At 35.6% G+C, this 24337-nt stretch overlaps 1 protein-coding gene across 1 annotated transcript; it reads right to left on the bottom strand.

The window, feature by feature from the left end:
* Positions 1-1422: 1422 nt before the first annotated feature.
* On the bottom strand, positions 1423-23593 carry LOC128982927 (E3 ubiquitin-protein ligase LRSAM1-like). Its single transcript, XM_054402000.1, has 14 exons — positions 23305-23593; positions 20894-21007; positions 18584-18712; positions 18016-18250; positions 15885-15964; positions 13823-13924; positions 10484-10592; positions 9916-10071; positions 7901-8000; positions 7242-7485; positions 5802-5921; positions 4134-4322; positions 3212-3364; positions 1423-1714 (listed from the first exon to the last, which is right to left on the bottom strand). The coding sequence occupies exons 1-14, from the start codon at positions 23383-23385 to the stop codon at positions 1595-1597; spliced, it is 1932 nt and encodes a 643-aa protein (XP_054257975.1). The 5' UTR covers positions 23386-23593; the 3' UTR covers positions 1423-1594.
* Between the last annotated feature and the right edge of the window lie 744 nt (positions 23594-24337).

Genomic DNA, 24337 nt, shown 5'->3' with positions numbered 1-24337 from the left:
ACCTAGTATTTACTTACTATTCACTTATATGCTGTTGCTTAAAACTTTGTTATCAAGCAATATTTACAGGAGCTATATCTCCAGTCATAAATCAATACAAGGATAGATTTACGCTAACAAATAAAACATTTGGTACCAAATAAACGGTATCAGCACTCCAATTAGCTTGTCTACAACCTCGGAGTAACTATAATTTTTTAGGGAAAGAATCACAAAAGTTGAAATCGGGTAACCTAATTTAAACCGTGAATTTTACTGCAAAAAGGGTTTTAAAATACTGTCTAAAGTTTAAAGGGGTATAACATACTAAATTTTAATCACAACCGATCAAGCCGTACAGTATTTTTAAAATCCGATTTTCTGTTTTTTATGTATTTATATAGAAGAAAACAAATGTTGCAATAGCTTTTAAACGGTAATGTTTACAATGGGGGTTACACTATTTAATTTACAGCTAAAAGGACTACGACTTACTACATTTTTATTAAAATTGTTTGGACCGTTTTTTTAAATCTGACACATCCACACACACATGCAGAAATCACTTTGAAAATGCCTATTTGGATTCAGGGGGACCCAAAATAGATATATCCATTCAAAACTCTAAACTTGAAAATGTTTACAAAAACAGTAATTTATCCATATCCTATGTATATGAGGGGAGAAAGTAAAAACACCGCACTGCTCTAACTGCTGTTAGTAACTCAAATTTAAGAGAAAGAGAGGTGCGTCCCCAATGAGACTAAGGTGTAAGAGGTATGCAAATTTTAGGAGTTGACAAACTGTGTGGTATACTGCAGCATTCTAAAACAGTGAAAAAGTACAGTAGAGAGCTGGTACTTGAAGCCAGACACATATCTTCTGGTTCAGATTCTGAGTAAACACAGAGATGGCAAAGAGGATTGTCTCGAAGTACCTATTACGGTGTACAGTTATACCAAATTGATATTACACACAATTTCACACCCCACACACAATCATCTGCAGAGTTTCTTAACAGACCGATTGTCTTTCTAAGATAAAGCAAATTGGTACAATTACGTCACCAACACAATCACATTCATTGTTACTTGATTACAGTGTATTCTATAAGAAAACATTGATTTCTTGAGCACTAATGTATGCAGCAGAGCTTTATATCAGATGATAATACATTTATTTCTTAGGTGTTATGTTTGTATAGTTACCCTTTCAGGATATTATGCTCGGTTCGGTGAGTGTCGCATAAAGTTTACTGTAAGTAAACAAACTGCTCTCCTGAATTAAGGTTTTAACTAACTACACGATCCCCATACGTAGAACAGCTAAGCCAGTTATGCCAGTTCAAACATAATTTGCTGGTATCGATACAAATTATAATATGACAAACAAACTAGGGTTGGGGGGGGGGGGGGGGGGGTAATAAATGTTGTGTTAGGTTAACATTTTTATTTAATTAATAACATAATTTTAACTTAACTCACAATAGTGTCTTTCAATATCAATCTTATAAATGGTACGTATCAAATATTGTGCTTTATAGGCTTATGTGAATATATTTACAATCTAATTCAATAGCGAGTATACTTAAATAGTTTGGCGTGAAATAAAATAGTTAAATATAAACTTGGATTTTGCGCTGTAGACTAGATCGGCAGAGGGGACACAGCAGCAGATTGGAGGCACAAGAGGCGCAGGTGCATAGATGTCCACAAGGCACAAACACAATATTACACTGCAACAGAGAAAAAAACAAATTGCTTTTCTTCAGAATAAAATTTTATACCGCTTAGCAAATACAGTATAACCCATGCTTGAATTGTTTTTTATTTAAGACTTTTATTGGGCACTTTTAATTATTAGCATGAGCATTTAGGTGAGATGAGTATATTATACATTAGGCAATGTTGTGCGAGTAGGCACGAAGTGGAAGTGTTGTCATTTGTCAAATATGAACTTCCCTACAGAAGGCAGGGTGTTTGATCTTGCATGTGGTAGTGTAAGGAGTTTGGGAGAAAGGGTGCAGTTGGGGGAGCTATAGCCTGAGGCATTTAACCTTGAGTCCATGTATGATATACTACCTTAACTAAGTCCAGGTATGATATAGTACCTTAACTACGTGGCCACTCAAACCCCAAAAAAAGGTTTTTGGCCTCGCCAACAGCCGCTCGCCATCCATCTCGGCCATTGTATGATATATAGTAAGTACGGTAAAGTTTTATTTGGGGGGGGGGGTTTATTCAAGCAATTATATGGCACTAGCTGTACCCGCGGGCTTTGCCCCGTTTAACTTCTTAATTTTCAAGATGATCTCGTTCGCATGGCTCAATCACGTCCTGGTTGAAGTTCGTTCGCTACGCTCACTTACCTTTAGGTTGGAGCTCGTTCGCTGCGCTCACTTGCCTTCAGATTAGCTCGTTCGCTACGCTAACTTGCCTCCAGGTTGAAGTTTGTTCGCTACGCTCACTCACCTTTTAGTTGCAAATTAGCTCTTGTCATAAATAAAAAAATAATAATAGTGCCACACCCTGTTGGTAATCCTTGTAACTTTAATGCTATTGAACATCATAGAACAGAACCAACTTGTTTAATTGAAACAGCTGTTAAGATTCATTAATTGTTTTTAAATATGAAAAATCATAAGGCTAACATGGGAAACTTCAGAGCCACTGGGGCGGAGCCCGAGAGTCCGATCAGAATAAAAACAACTTAGTTTTCCTATTTAATGCCTAAAGAATCAATGTGCCAAATTTCAGCCTCCTAGGTAAATGGGAAGTGGGAGAATTAGTGATGAGTGAGTGAGTGAGTGAGTGAGTGAGTGAGTGTGTCAGTGAGGGCTTTGCCTTTTATAAGTATAGATTACCAAACTTATCCACCTTTGATTTTCATTAATCCTTACTTGAGAATGAAGTTTTGTTATACATTTAATTCCTGAGCTATGTATATTTAATGTCATTGTGGGTAATCTTCTTGGGTAGCCATTCTCATGTTACAGAGAACAATTTAATTATACCAAAAGCTTTTTCAATATGTTTAGTGAATTAACAAAATGCCTCTTATTATGGTCTTGAAAGTATAGTTTCCTTAATACATGTCTAATTTAATTTGATCAGACCATGTGATCATTCAAATTTTTTCTAGGTGTTTATCTAATTCATTACTATTATTCTGTTGAACTAATAACCACAAATCTTTAACTTGTATCTAGTCTAGATTTCTGACAGTCCCGTACCTTAGCCTCCATGCACACAACACACTCCACGGGTGGTGCGGATGGCTTGTAAGGGTCGGTCATGGCAGGAGGGGCAGAGGGAGACACCTGCTGTAGGTACGAGCTCACTGCGCTTAACACAGCTGTTTGGTCCTCCACACTCGTCACACCAACCTATCATGCGGCACAGTTAAAGTATTAATAGTGATGCACACTTAATCACTGAATTATGTAATGAGGCTGTAGTGCTTAAACAAAGCTGTCGTTGGTTTCTGCTTGGTATCCTTTCAGGAAAATATGAATAAGGATGTAACAAAAAAAAAAAAAAAAAAAAAACATGAAGATCGTAAATGAAAGTAGTTTTCTTAGAGTTATTTCAATTAAGCTTTTATAGCAAGTACCCAGTTTTACTCAATTTTAGCCTAGAGGTATATTTTTTGTACCTAATCGGACAACTAAACAGAAACAACTCTTCTAAAGAGCAAAATTCTGTTTTATTGTCAAAATAAATTTTAAGTAAGCTTGGACCCAGGATAAACATAACTATTATTAGTACTTACCACATTGCTTGGATGAATATAAAGAGAATACCAAAAATCATTCAAATGTAAAAGGTAAAATAATTTTTTATTGTTTAATTGTCAGCTCCGAATTAAAATTATTGTGCAATGACACCATCCCTTAGCTCCTCACTCTCCTAACCTGCTTCTTGATGTCAGTAGCTTAATTTTAAGCCACGTTTACACGAGGCCCGTAGAGCAGGCAGGTTACTTGCCTCTAATGTATTTCAAGTTACCTGAGGCAAGTAACCTGCCTGCCAACTGGGCTTGTGTAAATGCGGCTTTAATGTTACAATTTGTTGTCTGTATGCCTACTGTGCGAGAACTATTAGTTCTTGTAAATGACAATTACATGTTTCACATTCAACTAATATTATAAATACCTGAGAGAGCTGTGTAGCAGATAGTGTGTGAATGTTGCAACAGGCAAGGAATGGTAGACAGTGAGCAGCTCCTGCTCTCACCACCTCGTAAACAAGATTGGGGTCAAGAGAACCTCGTAACTGTGGTGGCCTAACGTCCAGCAGCCTCTGGTACTGACGCAGCCAATAGTCTGTGCTTCTACCGCTCAACTGTTAAGTAATCATGACAAGGTCAAGAGATTGTAACTGAAACACCCAACTTCCTCCTCCACCTTCTATTGCAGGCCATTGCTGTCTACAGGTAGAGTTCATGGTGGATTATATTGTAACAAAAAGGGACCATTTTTTTTAGTTCACATGTATTTTGGTATTAGTTGTAACCACGAATACTTGAACAGAACCGGTATCTATCATAAACATAAACAAATGATGTAACTGGCCCAAAAATAGTTTAACATTGCTTAAATGGAATTGTCAAAATCATTTATGATAATGCTATTAGTAAAGGATTCGGGCCAACAACTTAATTTGTTTTATGTTTATGATTCATACCGGTTTTGTAAAAGTATTCCATGTTGTATATATTTCGTGTTTAGAATGTCAGAGCATGGTACTTTGGAACAGGTGTTTGAGAACGGTTTTTGTAGCTGTATCTTAACCAATGGTTGGTTTTTATATTACATCACAATACAGACTGTAAATTGATTTTTCCTACAGTCACCAGACAAAGTGGGCTTCCTTGCACAGATTATAGTACGGAAAGCCTTACTTCACGCACAGTTTTTACTTTGGTGCACACCAGTATTCCAACAAAACGACACAAAACGGCGTGCTTTTATTATGCACGTAATCCGTGTACGCTTGAAAATAAGTTGGCAACACTTAAAGATATTACAACAACGATCAGCTAGTGCAGCGTTTCCCATTTCGTTTAAAGTTTGGATTCAACTTAACCTAAAAACGTGTTATACAGTGTCTGAAAGGATAATTATGTACATGAAAGGCTAATGGAAAGAAGTGGCTAAGACCATTTTTTTTATTTTTATTTTATTTACTTTTATGTTGGTAATCCTGTAGGAGAATGTGTAGCATGTGTTAGTTTGGGAAAGAACAAGCTCAGCTTAGACCTTAAAAACGCTCTACTGTAAAATTTTCAAAAATGGACTTAGCCACTTCTTTCCGTTAGCCCTTCATATGCTTTATAGTAACTGTAGGAAAAATATAATGTGTAACACGAGTGGAAACTGCCTTTGCTGCACTTGAGAAACTTTCCACACTCGCCTACGGCTCGTGCGTAAACATTTCTCTTGTGTGCAGCAAAGTGCCACTTCGCCCACTAGTTACACAAATAATTGTAGGTTATTGTTGGTGTGTGGCTTAATGAGAAAAAAATATTCCCATGGATATGTACTATGGAGTCCTGCCATAGATTCAGTGAGCACACCATACTAATGTAAGCTACCAGTGAAGTTTTAGGAAAGCCAGTGCATTCCTTAGCCAGTGCATCTTAGCCTATGCAATTTCATAATATATTTTTAAAGTTACAAACATAAAAGGATGTATTAACAATAATTGATATCTGGTTTGACCTACTTTTCTGGGTCTCTACTGTGACTACTTAGGTGCTATAATCTGCCATTGAAAGAACATAGTAGAATGCACGCTGTTAAAGTCAGTTGCTATACAGACCTCTCTGTCAGTTTCCAGCTCCTGAAGCTGATTGGTCAGTTGTTTGCGCCTCTCTTGCTGCTCCCTTAGAATTTCCACCAAAAGTTCGGACAGTGCCTTTCTTTTCTCAGCTAAATCATTCTAGAAAAGACAATGTTTATTGAACATAAGGAACAAATATAAAAGAAACACATTGAATATTTGATACCAAGACTCACAGCTCTATGTTACATGGTGCGGCGCCGGCAAAACCTAGTTGACAACGACATACTCAAGAAAGTATATTTTGTTTGTTTCTATAGCATCATCAAATATGGAATAGTCTTCTGGGACAACTTGTTCAACACATTATACTACTACAAAAACTCACCATTAGAATAATCTGCAATGAAAATTATTCAGCCCACTGTCAAGAACACCCATATAGGAGTTTTTTGAGTAAGGAGTTTTGTGGAATCAAAAATTTATTCCACAAATGTATTGCGTTATTTAATAGCAAGTATACGTAGTCCAGAGGCTATCAGAATAAATACTATGAATCAAAAATCCTATCTTTACCTACTTTTTTAATCCTGGAGTCAACACTGATGATCAAAAGGAATAAGAAGTATTAAATATGGAAAAGCCTTGAAAACAAAATGAAAATACTTCCTTCTCAAGAGGCTAAGGCCTTGATTTTTGATTATTTGATTACCGTATATATTTATTTCAGAGTAGTAAGCTACTCTGTGGAAGAACTTTTCAATGACTAGGCCAACAACAATTTCTGGCCACGGCACGTCGGTGCTTCCAGTGGGACACTTTCAAGTACGTTTCGAGAGCGGCTACCATTGTTCTCGTAATTTATACAAAACACACAAGATTTTTTGTACCACAATAATTACCTTATCATAAAACATAGATTAACTGTTTAGTGTTTGGTTGTATATAAAATGCAATTTAGGTTATTTTTGCTTTGTTATTTGCTGGCCGGGTACAGTAGAACCTCTTTAATCCGAACTTATTGGGACCGGGGGTGTTTCGGACTATTGAATAGTTCGGATCACAGAACATATTGTTGTTTTTACATAACAATAGCTAGGGAAAAGTGAAAAATGCTCTATAAAGTAAAATGCAGTGTTTATTTAAAACAGTATTAAACATAAGGAATAAACAGTACTGTACATTACAATAGAAAAATATACGGTGCGTATATCAATAAATACAGTATACAACAAAGAACTACTGTACTGTGTATAGAGCAATGAGGTGTTCGGATTAGTGGACATTCGGATTACGGGAGTTCGGATTAAAGAGGTTCTACTGTATTAGTGTTTTGGAAACGCCAACTGTGAAATCAGCTGATTTAGCAAGTGGGAATGATTAAAACGGAATGATTACTTTGCACACTGTTTACAGGTGATCATTTCTATACAATGGTACACCCGTGTATTTATATTTCTATAAATATATGATACTTACTACATGATGTACAGAGTCCACCTTCCTGCGCTGCAGCTCTACATCAGTCAGCACTGCTAACTGCTGCTGTATCAGTGCCACCTGCATGACCAGACTACTGGAGCGCAGATCTGAGCGCTCTAGTAGTGTTGCCACTAGTGCCTTCTGTATCTCAGTATCTGTCTCCACGGCCGCCACTACTGCACTCTGTTGAGCATCTCTCACACCCAGCATCCAACCAACCTGCTCTCTCCACTCTTCCTCTCTACAATTAAACTCTTCATCATTTGTTTTAATTAGCAATATCTCAGCAAAGTGAAATTATTGTTAAATTTGTTTTTGGATGAAATACCATAGGTATGATTAAACCTTGCATCTTGTTGGCGAGGCCAAAATAAACCTTCTTAGGTTTGAGTGGCCGAGGAGGTAAGATTACAAGTTTAACACGATTTATCCAGTAAAGGCAATAATTTTAAGGTTTGTTAAAGATGATATTTTTTTACTTTTTGAAACCGATAATCTTGAATTTGAAACTGCTAAAAATTCACTATATTTTAAAAACTTGTCTGCAAAATAATGACTAAATGAAATAGCATAAATTAAATTTTTAGGACCCTTTAGTAATAAAAACAATGATTTCTGGACCATATTGCAGTTGTAGGCCTATAAAATTCATTTACCTCAACAGTGAGTTCTGAATTATTTCCACTTTATTTTTTTCATACTCCAGCAGCTTATTCCGTTGTGCACATTCTTCAGCTAACAAAAACTCCATTGCATCTAAAATTTAAAAAAATTATTTATGTGTATATTGCAGTAATAACCAAAATCAATCATTACAAATGATATTTACAAATCATAAACGGTTAATGTTAATTTAATCATAATTAATTTAATCAATAGTTAATTTTATCATAAATGGTAGACGTTGTTTCTTACAATATAGTATGTATGTATGATCATGTTGTTCATATAGTATGTAGTTTTGGAGTTATGGGTTTTTTTAAGTGGCCTAGATAAATAATTAATAAAGAATTTACAAAAATTTCACATAGCCAATTTAAGTTTTAAACCCTCCTAACCACATTAAATAAATACCACGTTAAAGTAAATGAGGATATTACAAAAGATATAAAAATTATTCTTTCTAAAAGTGTGCCATTTTGAAATTTTCGGTCAAGCCCCAAACTCAAGGTTATATCGTGATCATCTACCACTGTCATAGATCGAATCAAATCAAAATATCCTTTGGTACTTTCCTGTTAAAGGGAACATTCATTGTTATCGATGATTTTTTCTCGATATATCGATATTTTTATTTTCCGATCCATTGCAAATTGACAACAACTAACTGATCTTGTTTAGGCTAAAATATTCTAAGCTAACCTAACATAACCAACCAAACTTGCTGGACCAATTAAAAATTCCGTTTGGGTTTGATAATAGATAAGGCAAGTTAAACACGGAATTTTTAAGTCTTATAGCAAGTTTGGTTAGTTATGTTAGGTTATTTTTTTTTAGAACAGTTTCATTTCATTATTGTTTGTTGATACTGAACAATATTTATCGCGTAGTTGTCAGCTGATATGTTTCAATTTGTTAATATCGATATATCGAGAAAAAATCATCGATAATAATGAATGTTCACTTTAACAAGAAAGTACCAATCCTTTATTCAAACAGTACATTTGTATACATAGAGACACCATCATCGTTTTCTGCGATACATGCAAAATCCAGAATATCAGTAATGGAAACATCACCACTGTCTTCCGTGGTCCTGACAAAATCCTGATATCGTTCAGCGGTAATGGAAACATTATAATTACCTCCCACGACCACAGAAAAGTTATCATCATCATCCTCGATCGTAGCTTAAGTCTAATAATTTCCTGTGGTCATCATCAATATCAAACAATAATTTTTGGACATCATCATCGTTTCCGCGGTCACTGAAACCTCATCGTCCGCACGCGCGATTCCGGCAAAATCACTAACATATCCCGTGGCCGTTTGGACATCATCATCGTCTCCCGCGGGCATGGAAACGTCATCGTCGTCTCGTGTGGTCACAGAAACATCATAGTCAGTATATTATCATATATAATCATCTCCCGTGATCACAGAAACGTCATCGTCATCTCCCACGGTCACGGAAACGTCATAGTCCTGTCCCGCGATCACAGAATCGTCATCGTAGTCTCCCGCGGTCACAAAAACGTCATCATCATCTCCCACGGTCACGGAAACGTCATCGTTGTCACCCGCGGTCACGGAAACGTCATCGTCGTCTTCCACGGCCACGGAAACATCATCGTCATCTCCCACGGTCACAGAAACGTCATCGTCCACATGCGCGATCGTGGAAAAATCACTAGCATATCCCATGGCCGTTTGGACATCATCATCGTCTCCCGCGGTCACAAACACGTCATCGTTGTCTCCCGCGGTCACAAAAACGTCATCATCATCTCCCACGGTCACGGAAACGTCATCGTCATCTCCCACGGTCACGGAAACGGCATCGTCATCTCCTATGGTCACGGAAACGTCATTGTCGTCTTCGTGCGCGATCGCGGCAAATTGAAAATTCCCGGTTCAAACAAATTAACCATAATTCCCGGTTTTCCCGGACGGTGGACAACCCGGAGCACAGTGGACGTTGGAGAAAATGTGTTGTGATATTGCTAATTACCAATGACCTCCTGATGGCGAAGCTGATGGTTACGTCTCTTGTACTCTTCTAGCAGTTCTCTCTCTCTCATGTCCTGCTCCTGCCACTGACTTGACCTCCGCAGCACTTGACTCATCGATATCAGGTCCTGAACCCTTTCATCTGTCTGTCTCTCCACTGTTGGTTAGAGAAAGTCAACTAATTTAAGTAAGATATGTTTTGTTTTAACACTTTTTTAGATTTTTTTACATGACTGCATCCATGTTTTAAAACAAACTACAGTAGGCAGAAAAATGTGCATTTAAAAAACATTTAAAAATTATTTTTAATGTTCAAGAGGGTGTTTTAATAGTCAAGTACAGTGGTGTCAGCATAGTTGCTGACAAAGATATACCAGATTAAACAAAACTTCCAACCCATAATGGTTGGGGAAGTCATACGTACATGGTTTGAACTACCGTTAAAGTAAACTGAGTTTAAGTTAAACTAGGTTTGAGTTAGCTGCACAACGACAGTTTCTCAAATAGGAAATCAGCCCCATAAATTATTATAAGTTAATTTTACTTTTCATAGGACCAAATAAACTCACCTTGAAGAAGGTAGTTCAATAGCTTTGACCTTTCTTCTTCTTTTTGAGACTGAAAACGACTGACATCTTGTCCAAGTTTCTTTTGTTGCTGTTTAAGGTCTAATATCAGCTGTAACAAACAAGTTTCTGCAAATATCGAATCTAAATAATAAATCCCATTCATCAAGTCTCAAATCTTGAGTGCAAGTTCAAATTTTAAGTGAACCATAAAATATGACATACAGTAAAAAATTGGGTTTTACTGTTTTTACTTAAAATTGACTTTCAAAACTGTTAATGCCTGTATAGCTGCATTATTGTGAGCATCCCACACGATTGCAGCAACATCCGTGATGGGTTTCTGCGATCTCAGACTCATACGAGATAATATCCCGTCATCGCAGCAATATTTGTAACTGCCTTTAGCGGTCATGTGTCATGACACATCTGTTGTTAATTTTAAGTGAATGCTGCAATATTATATTACAATTCTTGAGTATGGCTTCTGTGAGTATGGCAACACGTAATCAGCTTCAATAGTTTTTTTTTTACTTGATACGATTGTGTAAAGAAAAAATTGTGATTATTCAACATGTAACATTTTCTGGTCATCAAAATTCATGTACATTTGCCGGTTTTCCCAGTTTCTAGGTCAGCTGGATACCCTGCCTGAATAGCTAGGAGCTATAAAATTAATATCAAACTCAAAGTAATAAACGCACATATGAACTCTTGTATTATGTTTTATTTTTATGTTCATTAGATTTGTAAAAGCATTCAGTAAAATTACAATCTGCTTCTTATTGAGTGAAATGTATGTCTAAATTCAATGATAGCTCAACTACCTAACACTTTGAGTAAATAACATTTAAATATGTATGAAATTAAATTAAACTAGCTGTTGGCCCGTCCTATGTACGGGAATCAAGTAGTCTATTAAAACTTAATATAATTCAGAACAGATAGTTTATTCGCATAAAGAACAATTCTGGCAGTTTTAATTGGGAAACAATGTGATATTGTAGACAAATATCACATGACCACCTATTTCTTTCTTCCAATTATAGGACTACTAGTGTACCTGTTGCTCGAATTCGAGCAATTGCGAAGCATTACATGCGACTCAAAGATTATGGAAATACTCATGATCTACACAATAGTTAGATATAATCCAAATCTTTTGTAAATATCTTATCTTTTTTCAAAGAGCTGATCTTGTGTTTTTAGTGTAAAAAAAAAAAACATTAGCCTATTTCTATTTGTTGTGTTCTATGACTTTTTCTATGTTTCCATTGTTTGCAAATCTGTTATTTCAATGATCGCCAAAGAAATGTAGCACAGTGTTAATTCAGTTTTATTTTTAGCCTATATCAAATTGTCCAGGATTTCTCGCTCTTTTCCATTGTAATAATTACACCAACCCAAGTTTTGTCTACAGATGCAATATGCCAAAGAATATCACCTACGTACAATCTCCAAGAAGTGGTAAAAAGGCAGAAACCAACCCATACAATAGATTAGAGTTAACTCCATAAGAAATAATTTTAAAAGTTACTGTGATATTAGGATTTTCCACTGATTTGGTAATAGAACATTATATTGCAAAACATGACACGATGCAGAAGAAAATCAATTTTAAAACCAGAAAAATCCATTGCAAATACTGTACTTCATTTTGATAAATTCAATAAATCACAATTTAAATATTAACACTGTTGCATTAAAAAGTAGTGTAGAATTTTGCATATGGTCGTAATGTAAACAAATCTGAAGAGGCAACTTTAAAGGCTTCTGGGGCAGAGCCCCAAGGGAATTTACCTCTTTCCTCTTTTGATGGCTCATCTACAGACCAAGACCTTTCTTTAGAGACCCCTACCAAGTTTCTACGCCCAGCCGTTCTCTCAAATTAGCTGTGACAAAAACCCTGTTTTTCTCCATAAAATAACATGGGATGGGAATTTAAAGGCCACGGGGGCAGAGCCCCAAGGGAATTCACCATGTTTCTCTTTTGATGGCTCATCTACAGACCAAGACCTTTCTTTAGACACCTCTACCGAGTTTCTACGCCCAGCCGTTCTCTCAAAATAGCTGTGACAAAGAAAAACAGTTTCAAATTAATATATAGATACGATATATTTCAAATCCGATAATTTTACAATAAAACATCAATTGTGTTGATTTGAAAAGCCTTGAAGTGGGATTGGTGGTCCATTCACACACACCGGTTCAAAGTACAGTAGGGTGCTACATTATCAACTTCCATTGCATACTTTTACCTCAGTGGCCACTGAAACCTTAAGAGAATTTTGGCCTTCCATTCTACCTTTTATACCTTGTGTTTTCTAATGTTGATCCCAGTCTGGAGAAGTCTTTTATTGCTTGGTCCTAGTGGTCGTCTTGCTGATGGATCTTCCCTCCTCCATCTATGTTATTTGTTCCAAAAGCTTAAAACTATTGATTCAAAATATACTAGAGGACTTAAAGGTATTTTTAAAACTTATAAACATACCTATCCTATTGATCTACTGATAAAATATAAAAAGAGACGTGGTCTTCCAAAAACTTAAGAAAGAATACAATCTATTTTTTTTAGTCGAGTAGTACAGTATACAAATGAATGATGATGCTTGATGGCAAATCTGTGCGTGCGTACATTTAATTTAAGGCAAAAATTATGAGAATCGGTTGAGAAGAAAAGCCAAATGAACTCAGAAGAGAAAAAGTAAATTTAACTCCCATAAGAAATGTACAGGGAGGAAGTTGCTTTTGTGCATAGCTCAAAATGAAGAATTGAACGTATCAATGATTATAGCTTTACACATAGTATAAATAAGTCAACCCTACGTATGTCTTTTCATTTTCATCCAAATGCTGAATTTGTGTCATAAACGCTGAATGTTTACAGCTGTTATGTTAAGCAAATAATATTAATTATGTAGCAAATAATATTTTGGACACCAACTTGTGAATTGCACTTGGACAGTATTTTAACTGCAATTTTGAAAGACATAAGGTCAAGGTGTATTGTTTTAAAAAAGAATTACAACATTATAGTTGGGGAACAATTCATAGGGTACAAAATAGTGAAATATTACTGTTTTTATTTTTTGTTAATTAACAGATTTCTTAAGCATCTATAAATTTAATTGAAGAATTTAAACGTATGTGTTGCTAGCCTAGTGGTTATCATCTCAGACTTCAATGTGAGAGGGATAGGTTCTATTCCCGGCACACCGAAAAATCATCCGGTTTTGGTCTGCTTGCACAAAGAGCGTTTATGGGCCTCCTTTATACCTCCTTAAAAAATGCCACAGGCGTAGACAACAAACATATATATGCTGAAAACCTCTAACTGTTTACCTTGTCCTTGTTCTGTTTTATGCTTTCATGTCTTTTAAACTCTTCATCTTTTTGCGCCATTAAACTCCTCTCTATGTCCAAGAGATCTTTCTGTCTTTCTTCCTGTAAATATTATTTATCATTTATGTTTGTTTTGAACCGCCATTACTGGGTTGCTTACAATACAGTATAAGAGTAAGTCCATTGTCTGACAGCTTAAGCCGGGTTTTCCTAGGCGCGGAAGTGGAGAGCGGAGAGCGGTTATAAGCGGTGTCTTAGGTAATTTAATGTTACTGTTTTCCTAGAAGTGGAGCAGAACACCATGTTAATCTCTTTTTCGCTCTCCGCGTTCGCGTCTAACAAAACCCAGCTTTAGGGAAAGAAATCAGTTCAAAGGCTTGGACAAGTGGGTGAAAAGACATAAGCTGATCTTCTGGTTTAAGTAGTTTGTAAAATGAATGGTTAACAAAAAAAGTTTTCAGATCATTGTGAGGACGATTTTTCTGGGTAGTTACAATAATTTCCAAAGATATTAACTAATTTTTTAAGAATATATTTTATTTTTAAAAGAATAATTTTCTAACGAGTATTCTACAACTGTATTAGTAACCCCGATTCTACTTTCAATATTGGCTGTTATAGTGTAGTGGATCACCAATATTTGTTCACACTCTTTCTCATCAATCTTAAAATATGATTGTTACTTTCAATTTTGAGACCCGATTCACCATACAGTAAATTTTGCATAGGGTAGTAATATAATTTAAGCTTTGCCACTTAGTGTCACACAAGGTTGTTTAGGAGTAGATCAGAGCAAATATTCAGGATGTTTAAATACTCAGGGGAAATCCACAATTGAGGCGTCAAGAGGCCAAGGGAGATATGTGACTTTTTAAAAAATGTTGTCATGGTAACGGGTTTTGTTATAAAAGGGTGGAATTTCAACAAATAATTCACTTATATCCCTTGGCCTCCAAACTAAACACCTAAGAGTTGGAAGCCAAGGGGTATAAGTGAATTTATTTTTATTTTTATTTTTTTGTTATGACCACGAAAAAAATACAATGACATTTTTTAAAAAGTCACATATCTCCCTTGGTCTCTCGACGCCTCAATTAGAGCACAAAAGCTGGTCAATTGTATGAATTGTTTGAATTTGCAGTACTCTTTGATTATTAATACCTAAATGGAACTGTTGTATAGTTAACAATATGTAAAATGTTTTTATTTCATGTGACCTTAAAAAAAAAAATATTTGTGGTTGTTTGAAAAAATTGTTACTTCAAATTAATTTGAAACTAACTTAATTCTGTAATTATCAGACTAAGTTTCAGTTTAGATACAAGTAGCATGATGAACATCATTGATACTTGATACAAGGAGAATTGATACAGTAGCAAGCTTTATTTTATAATCAGCTTTAAAGCCCTGTGTAGATAGAAAAAATAAATCATAAAAATAACAAACCAAAACGTGCCTTTTTCTTTTCCAACATTGTGCAAGAATCCTAAAACAAAAGAAAAACTTAAGGTTAAAAAGGAAAATCATATTTTAATCTCGTTTAAATCTGTTGCCTTATGTGAATGGTAAATCAAAGTTGAGGAATGAATTATAACTCTTGACCTATCATAAAATAATCAAGATGCTGCCAAGCAATTAACTATTGTAAAATGTTAAAAATCCCTTAAAACAATTGTTTTGGAGTCAGAACTTGTTTCCGCCCCAGTTTTATACGAATTAGTTGTTTAGGGGTATCTTCTAACCGTCACTTTATTGTTACTTTGTCATAAGATCCTTCATATAGCTGAAATGTTCACTAAATCCTTAAAAAATAATGACTTCTTCTCAAGTAAATCATGATGCACTTTAGTGGCCAATTAAAGTTTGTAGGCAGGTACATCAGCGACTTGTGCGTATTATTGAATGTATCCTCTGTATCTTACTTCTCTGGGATTTAGTGAATTTCTACCAATAGCACAACAGTCTACACAGAGACAAAGGCTTTGCTGTTAGTGATTTTTTTTATATTCACTTTGGGAATTTTTTTTATTTAGGCTACTTATTTTTTTACAACAGAAATTACCTGAAACCGTTTTCCTTCCTCCTCAGTTTTTGATAACTCAGCGTCATACCCCTCTATATTGCTTGATCCCTCTGTGTCACCTTCAGCAAATATGATAATTAGATCAAATTATAAAATTAACAATGGTGAATAACTAATAACTATACTAGGGGCCAGGAAAGTATGCAGTTTGCGGCAGCCAATACCAAGACTGGACTGGCACGACATTGCATTATCACCGGTTCACTACTTTTCGACACTAATTAAAATATTTTCAAATCGGCTTGTATTATAAGATTTGGCAACACCGCACTGTCCTCATTGGCTCCTTCGAAGTCACGTGGTAAATAGGCTCCTCCCTCAACTGCAGACTCAACTACTGCAAGGCAGTACGTGGACCGTACTGTAAAGATGTTGATAAATATACGACTCTATAATAATACTATGGCCATGTTATATATAGATTTTTAGGTTGAATAGTTTGAGATCAGCGTAAGTAGTGAGTGAAAATTTAAAAACGTACGTTTTCAGGAAAAGCACTTTGCAAATTTTTTCCCCTTTTTTCAAAACTTTTATTATTTTTTTTATTTCATTAACATTTTAAGTTTCATAAAATGTCCATGGTAACGCAATATCTTTGGTAGTTTATTTTTTAAAAAGAGCATCTTTAGTGGAAAAACACAAAATCCTGTCACGACCATAACAGACGTTTAAATGAATATTAAAAATAGTTAATATTATTTTTATAACTATGTTTTGCTAAAAACTAATTTACTTTTATGGCCATTATACAATAAAAAGGTCACTGAGCTTTTGGTATATTTGGTCTTTCTAGAAAAAAATAAAAAACTCAAAAAATTGAAAAAAAGCCATTAAAATCTTTTTAAGTTTGTATAACTCCGAAAAAACTTACCTGAGACCCGAAATATCGTTATGTTTGTATAGAGGTGTGCTTCTTTTGTGTATAAAACATTAAAATATGAAGATATTTTAATTTTTGAAATTTTTATGATAGAAATCATAAACGTGGTGGTCAGGGACAAGCGGTACGGTCGTGAATTTTCTGAAATAATCTAATTCTTTCTAAACAATCCTTCAATTATACTGTTAGTTATAATAAAAATATGTGTTTCAATTGAAGTAAACTGTTCAATTTACAATTATATTAAAGTTATTGTCACGACCAAACACACTATAATCCATAAGGCTGGATTGGTCGTGAAAAAACCCGCGATGGTCGAGAAACTTTGGTCGTGAAATTCCATGTTATTTGGCTCTGTTCTGGCGGTAGCCCTGCACCTCATGTTCGAGGATACAAAGTGGACTTTGAAATATCTTATAAACAAAAATTAAAACCATGTCTATTTCATCGAATGACTACGTACGGTCATGGACACACCAAAATTACAAAAAACACAATCTTTCCTTTATTAATCTTGTAATTCCTCCTTTCAACTCAAAACGACCGGCACTACAATCCTGACGTACACCCCGAACTAGTCTCTAAAACCAACTGACTCCATCGACGCCAGGCTTGCCACTGTCGTGCTTCAAAGTAGAAAATTTTTCCCAAATGGTCGTGACGCCAAATCGAGGGACAGACTTATTTTGTCATGGTAGTCAGTTTGCAATGACAATAAAATTATAATGTGCTCCTTTTTTGTAAGTTTAATAACCATTGATGACATAAAAATATGGCTTTATATATTTCGGCATGAATAATTAGTCTAAAAACAGCGTGAAAGTTGGAAAATGTACCCTAGGGACACGTCATGGTCGTGAATTTCAAGACTTTAAAAATACGAAAAAAATATCTAGAACCTATTTAAAACCAAATAAATGTGTGTAACATATTGCCCCCGTCCCAAAAAATATTAAAACACATAATAATAAACTACAAATCCAGTATCTACGAAGTAAAAGGCCAGGGACATGAAAACGTACGTTTTTAAATTTTCACTCTAGTATTGTGGTGGAAACAAATAGGATTTGTTCCCAATCTTCTTTTTCCAATAAAAATCACATGACATAACATTTATTGATAGTAAAACCTTAATCAATTCAGTTTCAAATCAAGAATAATATTATATTCTGGAATTTAAATAGCTTGCTCTGTTTGAAAAGATATATATTTTTTATTGTATTAACTTACAATGTTGTGTTGAGACACTGGGGTCCACTAGCAGATGAGGTGGATGTAGGGTCGGAGGAAGGGATGTCAGATGAGGGTTGTCTCGTAAGTCTAAAGTCGTCAGGTTACGAAGCTCTACCAAGCTGGATGGCACCGACTCCAATTTATTATGTGAGCAATCCAGTAACTGCAGGTTTTGCAAGCACCCGATAGCTTTCGGTAGCTTTTTCAGATCATTGTATGACACATTCAACACCTATGGATATGTTTGAGGAAAAGTTAAAATACAAATCTTACTTTTTCAAAACTACACATTTAACAATTTATGTGCGGTGTAATTAGATATAAATTGAGGGTTTATATACCAAAGAGGGTTTATTTGTATACAAATTTGTATTTTACAATCTATGGGGAAAAGATATTTCTGCACCTACAGTTACGCTAAACCACTGTTCATTTCTATTAAACACCCACCTTATTAGTGTAATTATTCGCTTGAGTGCTAATGCATCAAATTTTCAGGAATAATTTCAAACAAGTGTAGCCTATCTAAAAAAGTTTGTTTGTAAAAGCTGAAGATTTATATTACCTGCAAATTAGTAAGGTGGATTATATCTTGAGGGAGAGATGTGAGTCGATTCTTATGCAGGTCCAGATGATTCAGCAGGTGAAGATCAGACAGAAGGCCTCCTCCAAGCAACGAAGACAGCTGATTCACCTTTAATCAAGATGAGAGGTATGGTATGAGCTATACCAAACTCTATAGGTATTAAAAAAATATGTGCGTTTTTATGGAATTTGAACTACAGTTAATGTTACATTTTCATTCCCTTTTTGGAGTAAAATACTTTTAAACTTAGTCTTAAAAAAAAAGTTTTAACCAGCCATAATCTAATATAATAAACACCCATAAAGATAATAATTTAAAAACAAATAGAGTGAGAGCACCAGTGAGTGACCGTTTAAGGTTGAGTTTCCACTTGTACATCCGACATGGGAAAATAGGCTATTCTACAGTGTAGGAAATACCCCCGCCGCAGCAAACCTGCAGTCTAATCGAATTTCCATTTGACTGATTGGATTTACACTGAAATGTCTACTTAAAAATATAACATTTATTCCCGATTTAAATAGAATTAGTTTAACAAGTACTTAGGTTTGCTGCATCAGGGAGGGTAAAACTGTTTTTTTTTGTAAAATGTTAATAGTTAGTTAGAAATAAAAACATTTTCCAAATTTGATCAAAATATGTTCATAAACAAGCAAACTACAACAGTTTACTCATTCTCCATAAGAATAACATGGGAATTTTAAATTTACAATTTTTTGGAATTTTCTCCGTAACCATTAGGCGCATAAGAACGCTTCAATATACTAAATTATTTGTTTTTTGAAGCTCTACAAAATGGTTTGGAAATAAATTGCTAAATTTTATGTTTTTTGGGTCAAAAATGGGAAAAACCTATTTTTACCCCATAAAACCCCCCGTAAACACCCGTTTCCATGGTCCGATCATGCTGGATTGCGAACTCGTTCGAATAAACGTAGGTTTACACGTTTGTACCAAATTTCAACAAAATCGGATCATTTTTGCTCGAGTTATCTTGCTGACGGACACACATATATACAGGGTGGCGCAGATGGATCGGGTGGTTTTAAAATACTTGTCAAACTGTCAATTTTAAAGGTATTGGATTGAAATAAAGTGCAAAACGTGTAGTTGCAGTGGAAGTTTATTGACAAAAAAATAGTTAAGTTAGTTTTTAAAAATTACATCCATCAAATGCCTTCCTTCTCGAGCGACGCATTCTTGGAGTCGGTCCTTGAGGTTCCGCATTGCTCGCTCAAGCACATCACCAGGAATTGATGTGATTTCGTTGTGAATTGCAGCCTTAAACTCCTGAATGGTCCGGGGTTTGTATATGTAGACCCTTGCTTCAGGAGTTGAAGGCTGCAATTCACAACGAAATCACATCAATTCCTGGTGATATGCTTGAGCGAGCAATGCGGAACCTCAAGGACCGACTCCAAGAATGCGTCGCTCGAGAAGGAAGGCATTTGATGGATGTAATTTTTAAAAACTAACTTAACTATTTTTTTGTCAATAAACTTCCATTGTAACTACACGTTTTGCACTTTATTTCAATCCAATACCTTTAAAATTGACAGTTTGACAAGTATTTTAAAACCACCCGATCCATCTGCGCCACCCTGTATATATGAATTTGAACGGATGGTGTTTTTGGCCTCTAGGGACCTCAAAACGAAAAAAAAAATCGGTCCCGCGTCCAGGTCTTACCATGAGTACTACGGTAATAGCTTATTCCCTATATGGGAAATTCGCTAAAAGTATTGACCGTACTCTCCTGTACTTCATAATAATACAACTTAATGTATTATGTTCAAACAGAATTAGAAAAATACAAGTTTTTGCACATAAATCATTGCACCAGTGAATGAACGCATATTATACCACAGTGGAGTGTGGCTAATTTAAACTTCTATAATTTGAACATTTATCCTAGACCTAAGAATTTCATAAACAATCAATGCCAAAAATTTTGGTTATTTCAAATTCTATTTTAGATAGTTTGAAGTTTCTACGCAAAAAAAAACAACAATCGAAAGTCAAACTGTGGAACAAGGAATTCCCAAAAATCTACTTTGTATCATTGTCATGCAGTCAAATTCCTCGTTACCCCTTTAGCGCTGGCTGTATATATTAGCAACCACCCCACTGGACGACCACTAGTAAATTATTACTATACAGAACCTTTTTATTCATTTGTCATAGGTATATCAGAGAATGATGTGATGCTTTAACTTAAACAAAACCATGGAGTGAAAAAACTGTTTAATTAGGCCTACTTATTTAGAAAATATGGTATCGTCTACTTACCTGTAATAAAAGAACCTCTTTCCTGAAAACCTTGCAAAGGGAATAAACTCCAGGAGGAACAGTTTTTAAATTACATTCTGACAAGTCAAATACTGGTTCTGGGTTCTCTCTTGCCTGAAACATTTTAACAGATGTAATAACGCCCAGGCAGCTGTTACTTCGTCAATATCCTTCATAGTAGCCTTGCCTCCTAGCTTACAACAAATATTGGCAAGTCTTTGATAGGCCTAGTTACCTAACTTCATTCGGGTTACAGTTACTACTGGGCTATGCTAATATCAATTGAAACTGTCGATTCGATTAGTAAACCTTCATGCAATTTTTTCATTAAGTTATCAGCAAGTTTGGTTAGTTAGGTTAGGTAATGACAGTTTAATTTTATAATAGATATATTTAAATATATATAGGCTATATTATTAAACAATATTTTCAATTTGATAGTTTCAATCAATATTAGCATAGCCCAGTTAAAAAACTGTACCCCTTATTTGACTATGTGGTAATTTTGGTTAAGTTATGTTTGAATATTGATCCAATTGATATTAATTTCATGTTGAATAATACGATGGAGTCGGAAATCACAGCTTTGCCTAAATAATAGTTTTACCTAATTTAAAGTTAAATTAAACTTTTATCCATCTTTATAGCTAAATGTAGTCTACAATGAATACTGGAGATAAGCTATTTGCAAAACATAGCAAAATATATGTGGTAGGCTTAAGGTACTACAAGAAAGGGAACCCTGCACTGATGGAAAATTTTCGCCGCATTTCTATGTCCTCCCTATCTTTTCCAAGGTGATGGAGACTGTGATGAAGAGGCAACTCCTCTCATACTTTGAAAATAATGGCCTACTGGTGGACTCACAGCATGGCTTTCGTAGTGGTCGATCTACCACCTCCGCACTCCTGAGCCTGGTCAACACCATATCCCAGACCTTTGAGGAAAATGCATCGGTCCACCTCAGCCTTTGTGACCTCAGCAAGGCTTTCGATGTTGTGTCACATGACATCCTTCTGGCCAAGCTGAGAAAATATGGTATCGGTGGCACAGTTTTCAGCTCTCTTGCGGACTACCTTGGCAACCGCAAACAAATAGTAACAGTTATGGGTGCTTCTTCTACTACAGGCTCTCATCCCCATGGAGTTCCGCAGGGATCGGTCCTGGGCCCTCTTCTTTTCACAATAATGATCAATGACCTTGCTACAACCAGCCATGCCCTCCTTTTTGCAGATGACACCACCTTGGTCACAAAGGGGAAGAACATCGACCCGCTGCTGGAGGAGGCAAAGAACACCCTGAGGCTGGCCAAGGACTGGTTTATAGCCAACAAACTTAAGATCAACGAGGAGAAGACTCAGACCCTTTTATGTTCCTTGAAGATCGGCCTTGAGGAAAACAGCTTGAAGCTGCTTGGGTTCTGGATGGATTCAAAGCTAAGTTGGCACCTCCATATTGAAAAGGTATGTGTAAAGCTGACAGGAGTTCTCTACCTTTTAAGGAAGCTTAGGACCACCATTACCAGACCGTATTTGCCAGCTGTGTATCACGCGCTGTTTCACAGTCACCTCACGTATGGCCTGGTTCTGTGGGGCCATTCTCCATTGACACAGGAATTACTTCTACTACAGAAGAAGGCGTTGAGGATATTAACATCTTCTGGCTACAAAGCACACTGTCGTCCCATCTTTCTGGAGCTGGGTGTGTTGACTGTTTATAGCCAGCATGATTACTAGAAAAATACCCGGTATGGATCATAAACATAAACAAAATGACGTTGTTGGCCCGAATCCTATACTAATAGCATTGAACATATGTTTTAGCAGTTCCATTTAACCAATGTTAAATAATGTTTATTTTCGGGCCAAAAACATCATTTGTTGAAGTTTTTGATCCATACCGGTATTTTTCTAGTAATCGTGATAGCCAGTATGTCCTAAACATCTTGATCCTGCTGAAGGTTAATATGCACCATTTTGTTGTCAGAGAAAATATACATAGTCACCATACCCGCCAAGCTTGTGACATTGATTTGCGGAGATGCCGCCTAGCCCGCTCACTGAAGAGCTATCCTCGGTCTGCGATAAGGTTTTTTAATTCCTTGCCGGTGCATGTACCCGACCTGGACCTAGATGATTTTAAGACGGCCCTACGTGACAGGCTGGTTAATAGGCCTCTTTACAGCCTTGAAGAACTAAGCAACGAGCCACTTTTTAGCCATTGCCACAGTGTAAATATTAGTGTGTAAATAGTTTTCTTAGTATTAAGTAAATATGACGCAGTCATAACGATATCATCGGTCAACGACATAGACTTCAAGTATTCAAGTAAGTAAGTACTAACTAAATTAACTTAGAAGGCTAATAAAGCTCTAGACCTACACCTTAATACAAAGATAAAACAGTTTTTACCAGATATAATTTACGTTCAAGCCTAGATTTGTAGTTTGTTTCACTTTGAGAAGATTTCTTCCCAAATAAATTCATCGTCATAAGGCGTTGTTGTGATTATGAATGTGTTTTGTAACCATTTTAGTTCATGTATCCTCCCTATATTCCACTGATCTACTTTAAATAAACATCAATGTAAACCAGATCAGATTGGACAAGGCAATAACAACGGTTTAATTAAAAGTTAAAACTAACACCTCACAACACAACACTGAACTGCATTCTGAAATTGAAACTTGAAGAAACTGAAAACTGAAATTATTTGTAGGTTATGTTGTGACTTGTGTTTGTTATTAGTCAACCAACAAGCAGAAGCAGGAGTCAAAATGTCAGATGGTCTGTTTTTTTGTGGTTTATAGTAGGCTTTATTAAATGCATGTAGCTTTCTAAACTCATATATTTACATACATATCAGTTTTCTCTAATTATAGTTGGTAAAATTAAAGGTTTGCTATTTACGCATGAAATACGTTCACCACGTTCATATTTTGGTCATCGGAACTTACACCCCCTGGAATTTTACCCCCTGTGCATAGCTGACGTCACTGTGACGTGGTAATCTGGGTGCTCTCAAGTTTGTTCGCGGGCGGAATTTTACCCGCGTTGATTTGGGAATCCAATGGAAATAGCGTGTAGATAGAGCGTGATGAATTAGATTAACAGTAAAAGCTTGAATTCTACCCCCTGTTCTCATTCTTTATTTGAATAACTAACACTTTCAAACTGATGAGCGATTTCCGTTATCGCTTGTTGACCTTGTTGTCAAGCTTTCTTGATGAAGTATTACAATTATTTTATTTAAAATGTCGATATTTCAAAAACAAAATATGAAAAAGAAAAATGGATTGCACCATTGAGTTTTGCATAAAAATTAACTCAAAATGATGGGTCACAACACCACCTTCATATTTAAAATAATTTATATATTTCAAAATGGAGGATCCAAGATGGCGGCCGAAAAAATACACCCCTCTTAACCAAGTGAAAATAGGTT

This window comes from Macrosteles quadrilineatus, unplaced genomic scaffold (genome assembly GCF_028750875.1).
Source record: "Macrosteles quadrilineatus isolate MER2022 unplaced genomic scaffold, UCM_ALF_1.0 Scaffold_1__1_contigs__length_201487025, whole genome shotgun sequence".
In the NCBI taxonomy this organism is placed as follows: Eukaryota; Metazoa; Arthropoda; class Insecta; order Hemiptera; family Cicadellidae; genus Macrosteles; species Macrosteles quadrilineatus.
This window is presented reverse-complemented; position numbering and strand designations above follow the sequence as displayed.

Excerpts from the sequence above, each read along its gene's own strand:
- LOC128982927 (XM_054402000.1), bottom strand. The coding sequence starts at position 23,385 with ATGACGATGAATTTATTTGGGAAGAAATCTTCTCAAAGTGAAACAAAC. Across the intron at positions 18,251-18,583 it reads TCCACCTTACTAATTTGCAG|GTGTTGAATGTGTCATACAA; the intron begins GTAATATAAATC and ends ACATATCCATAG. Across the intron at positions 5,922-7,241 it reads TGGACTCTGTACATCATGTA|AATGATTTAGCTGAGAAAAG; the intron begins GTAAGTATCATA and ends TGTCTTTTCTAG.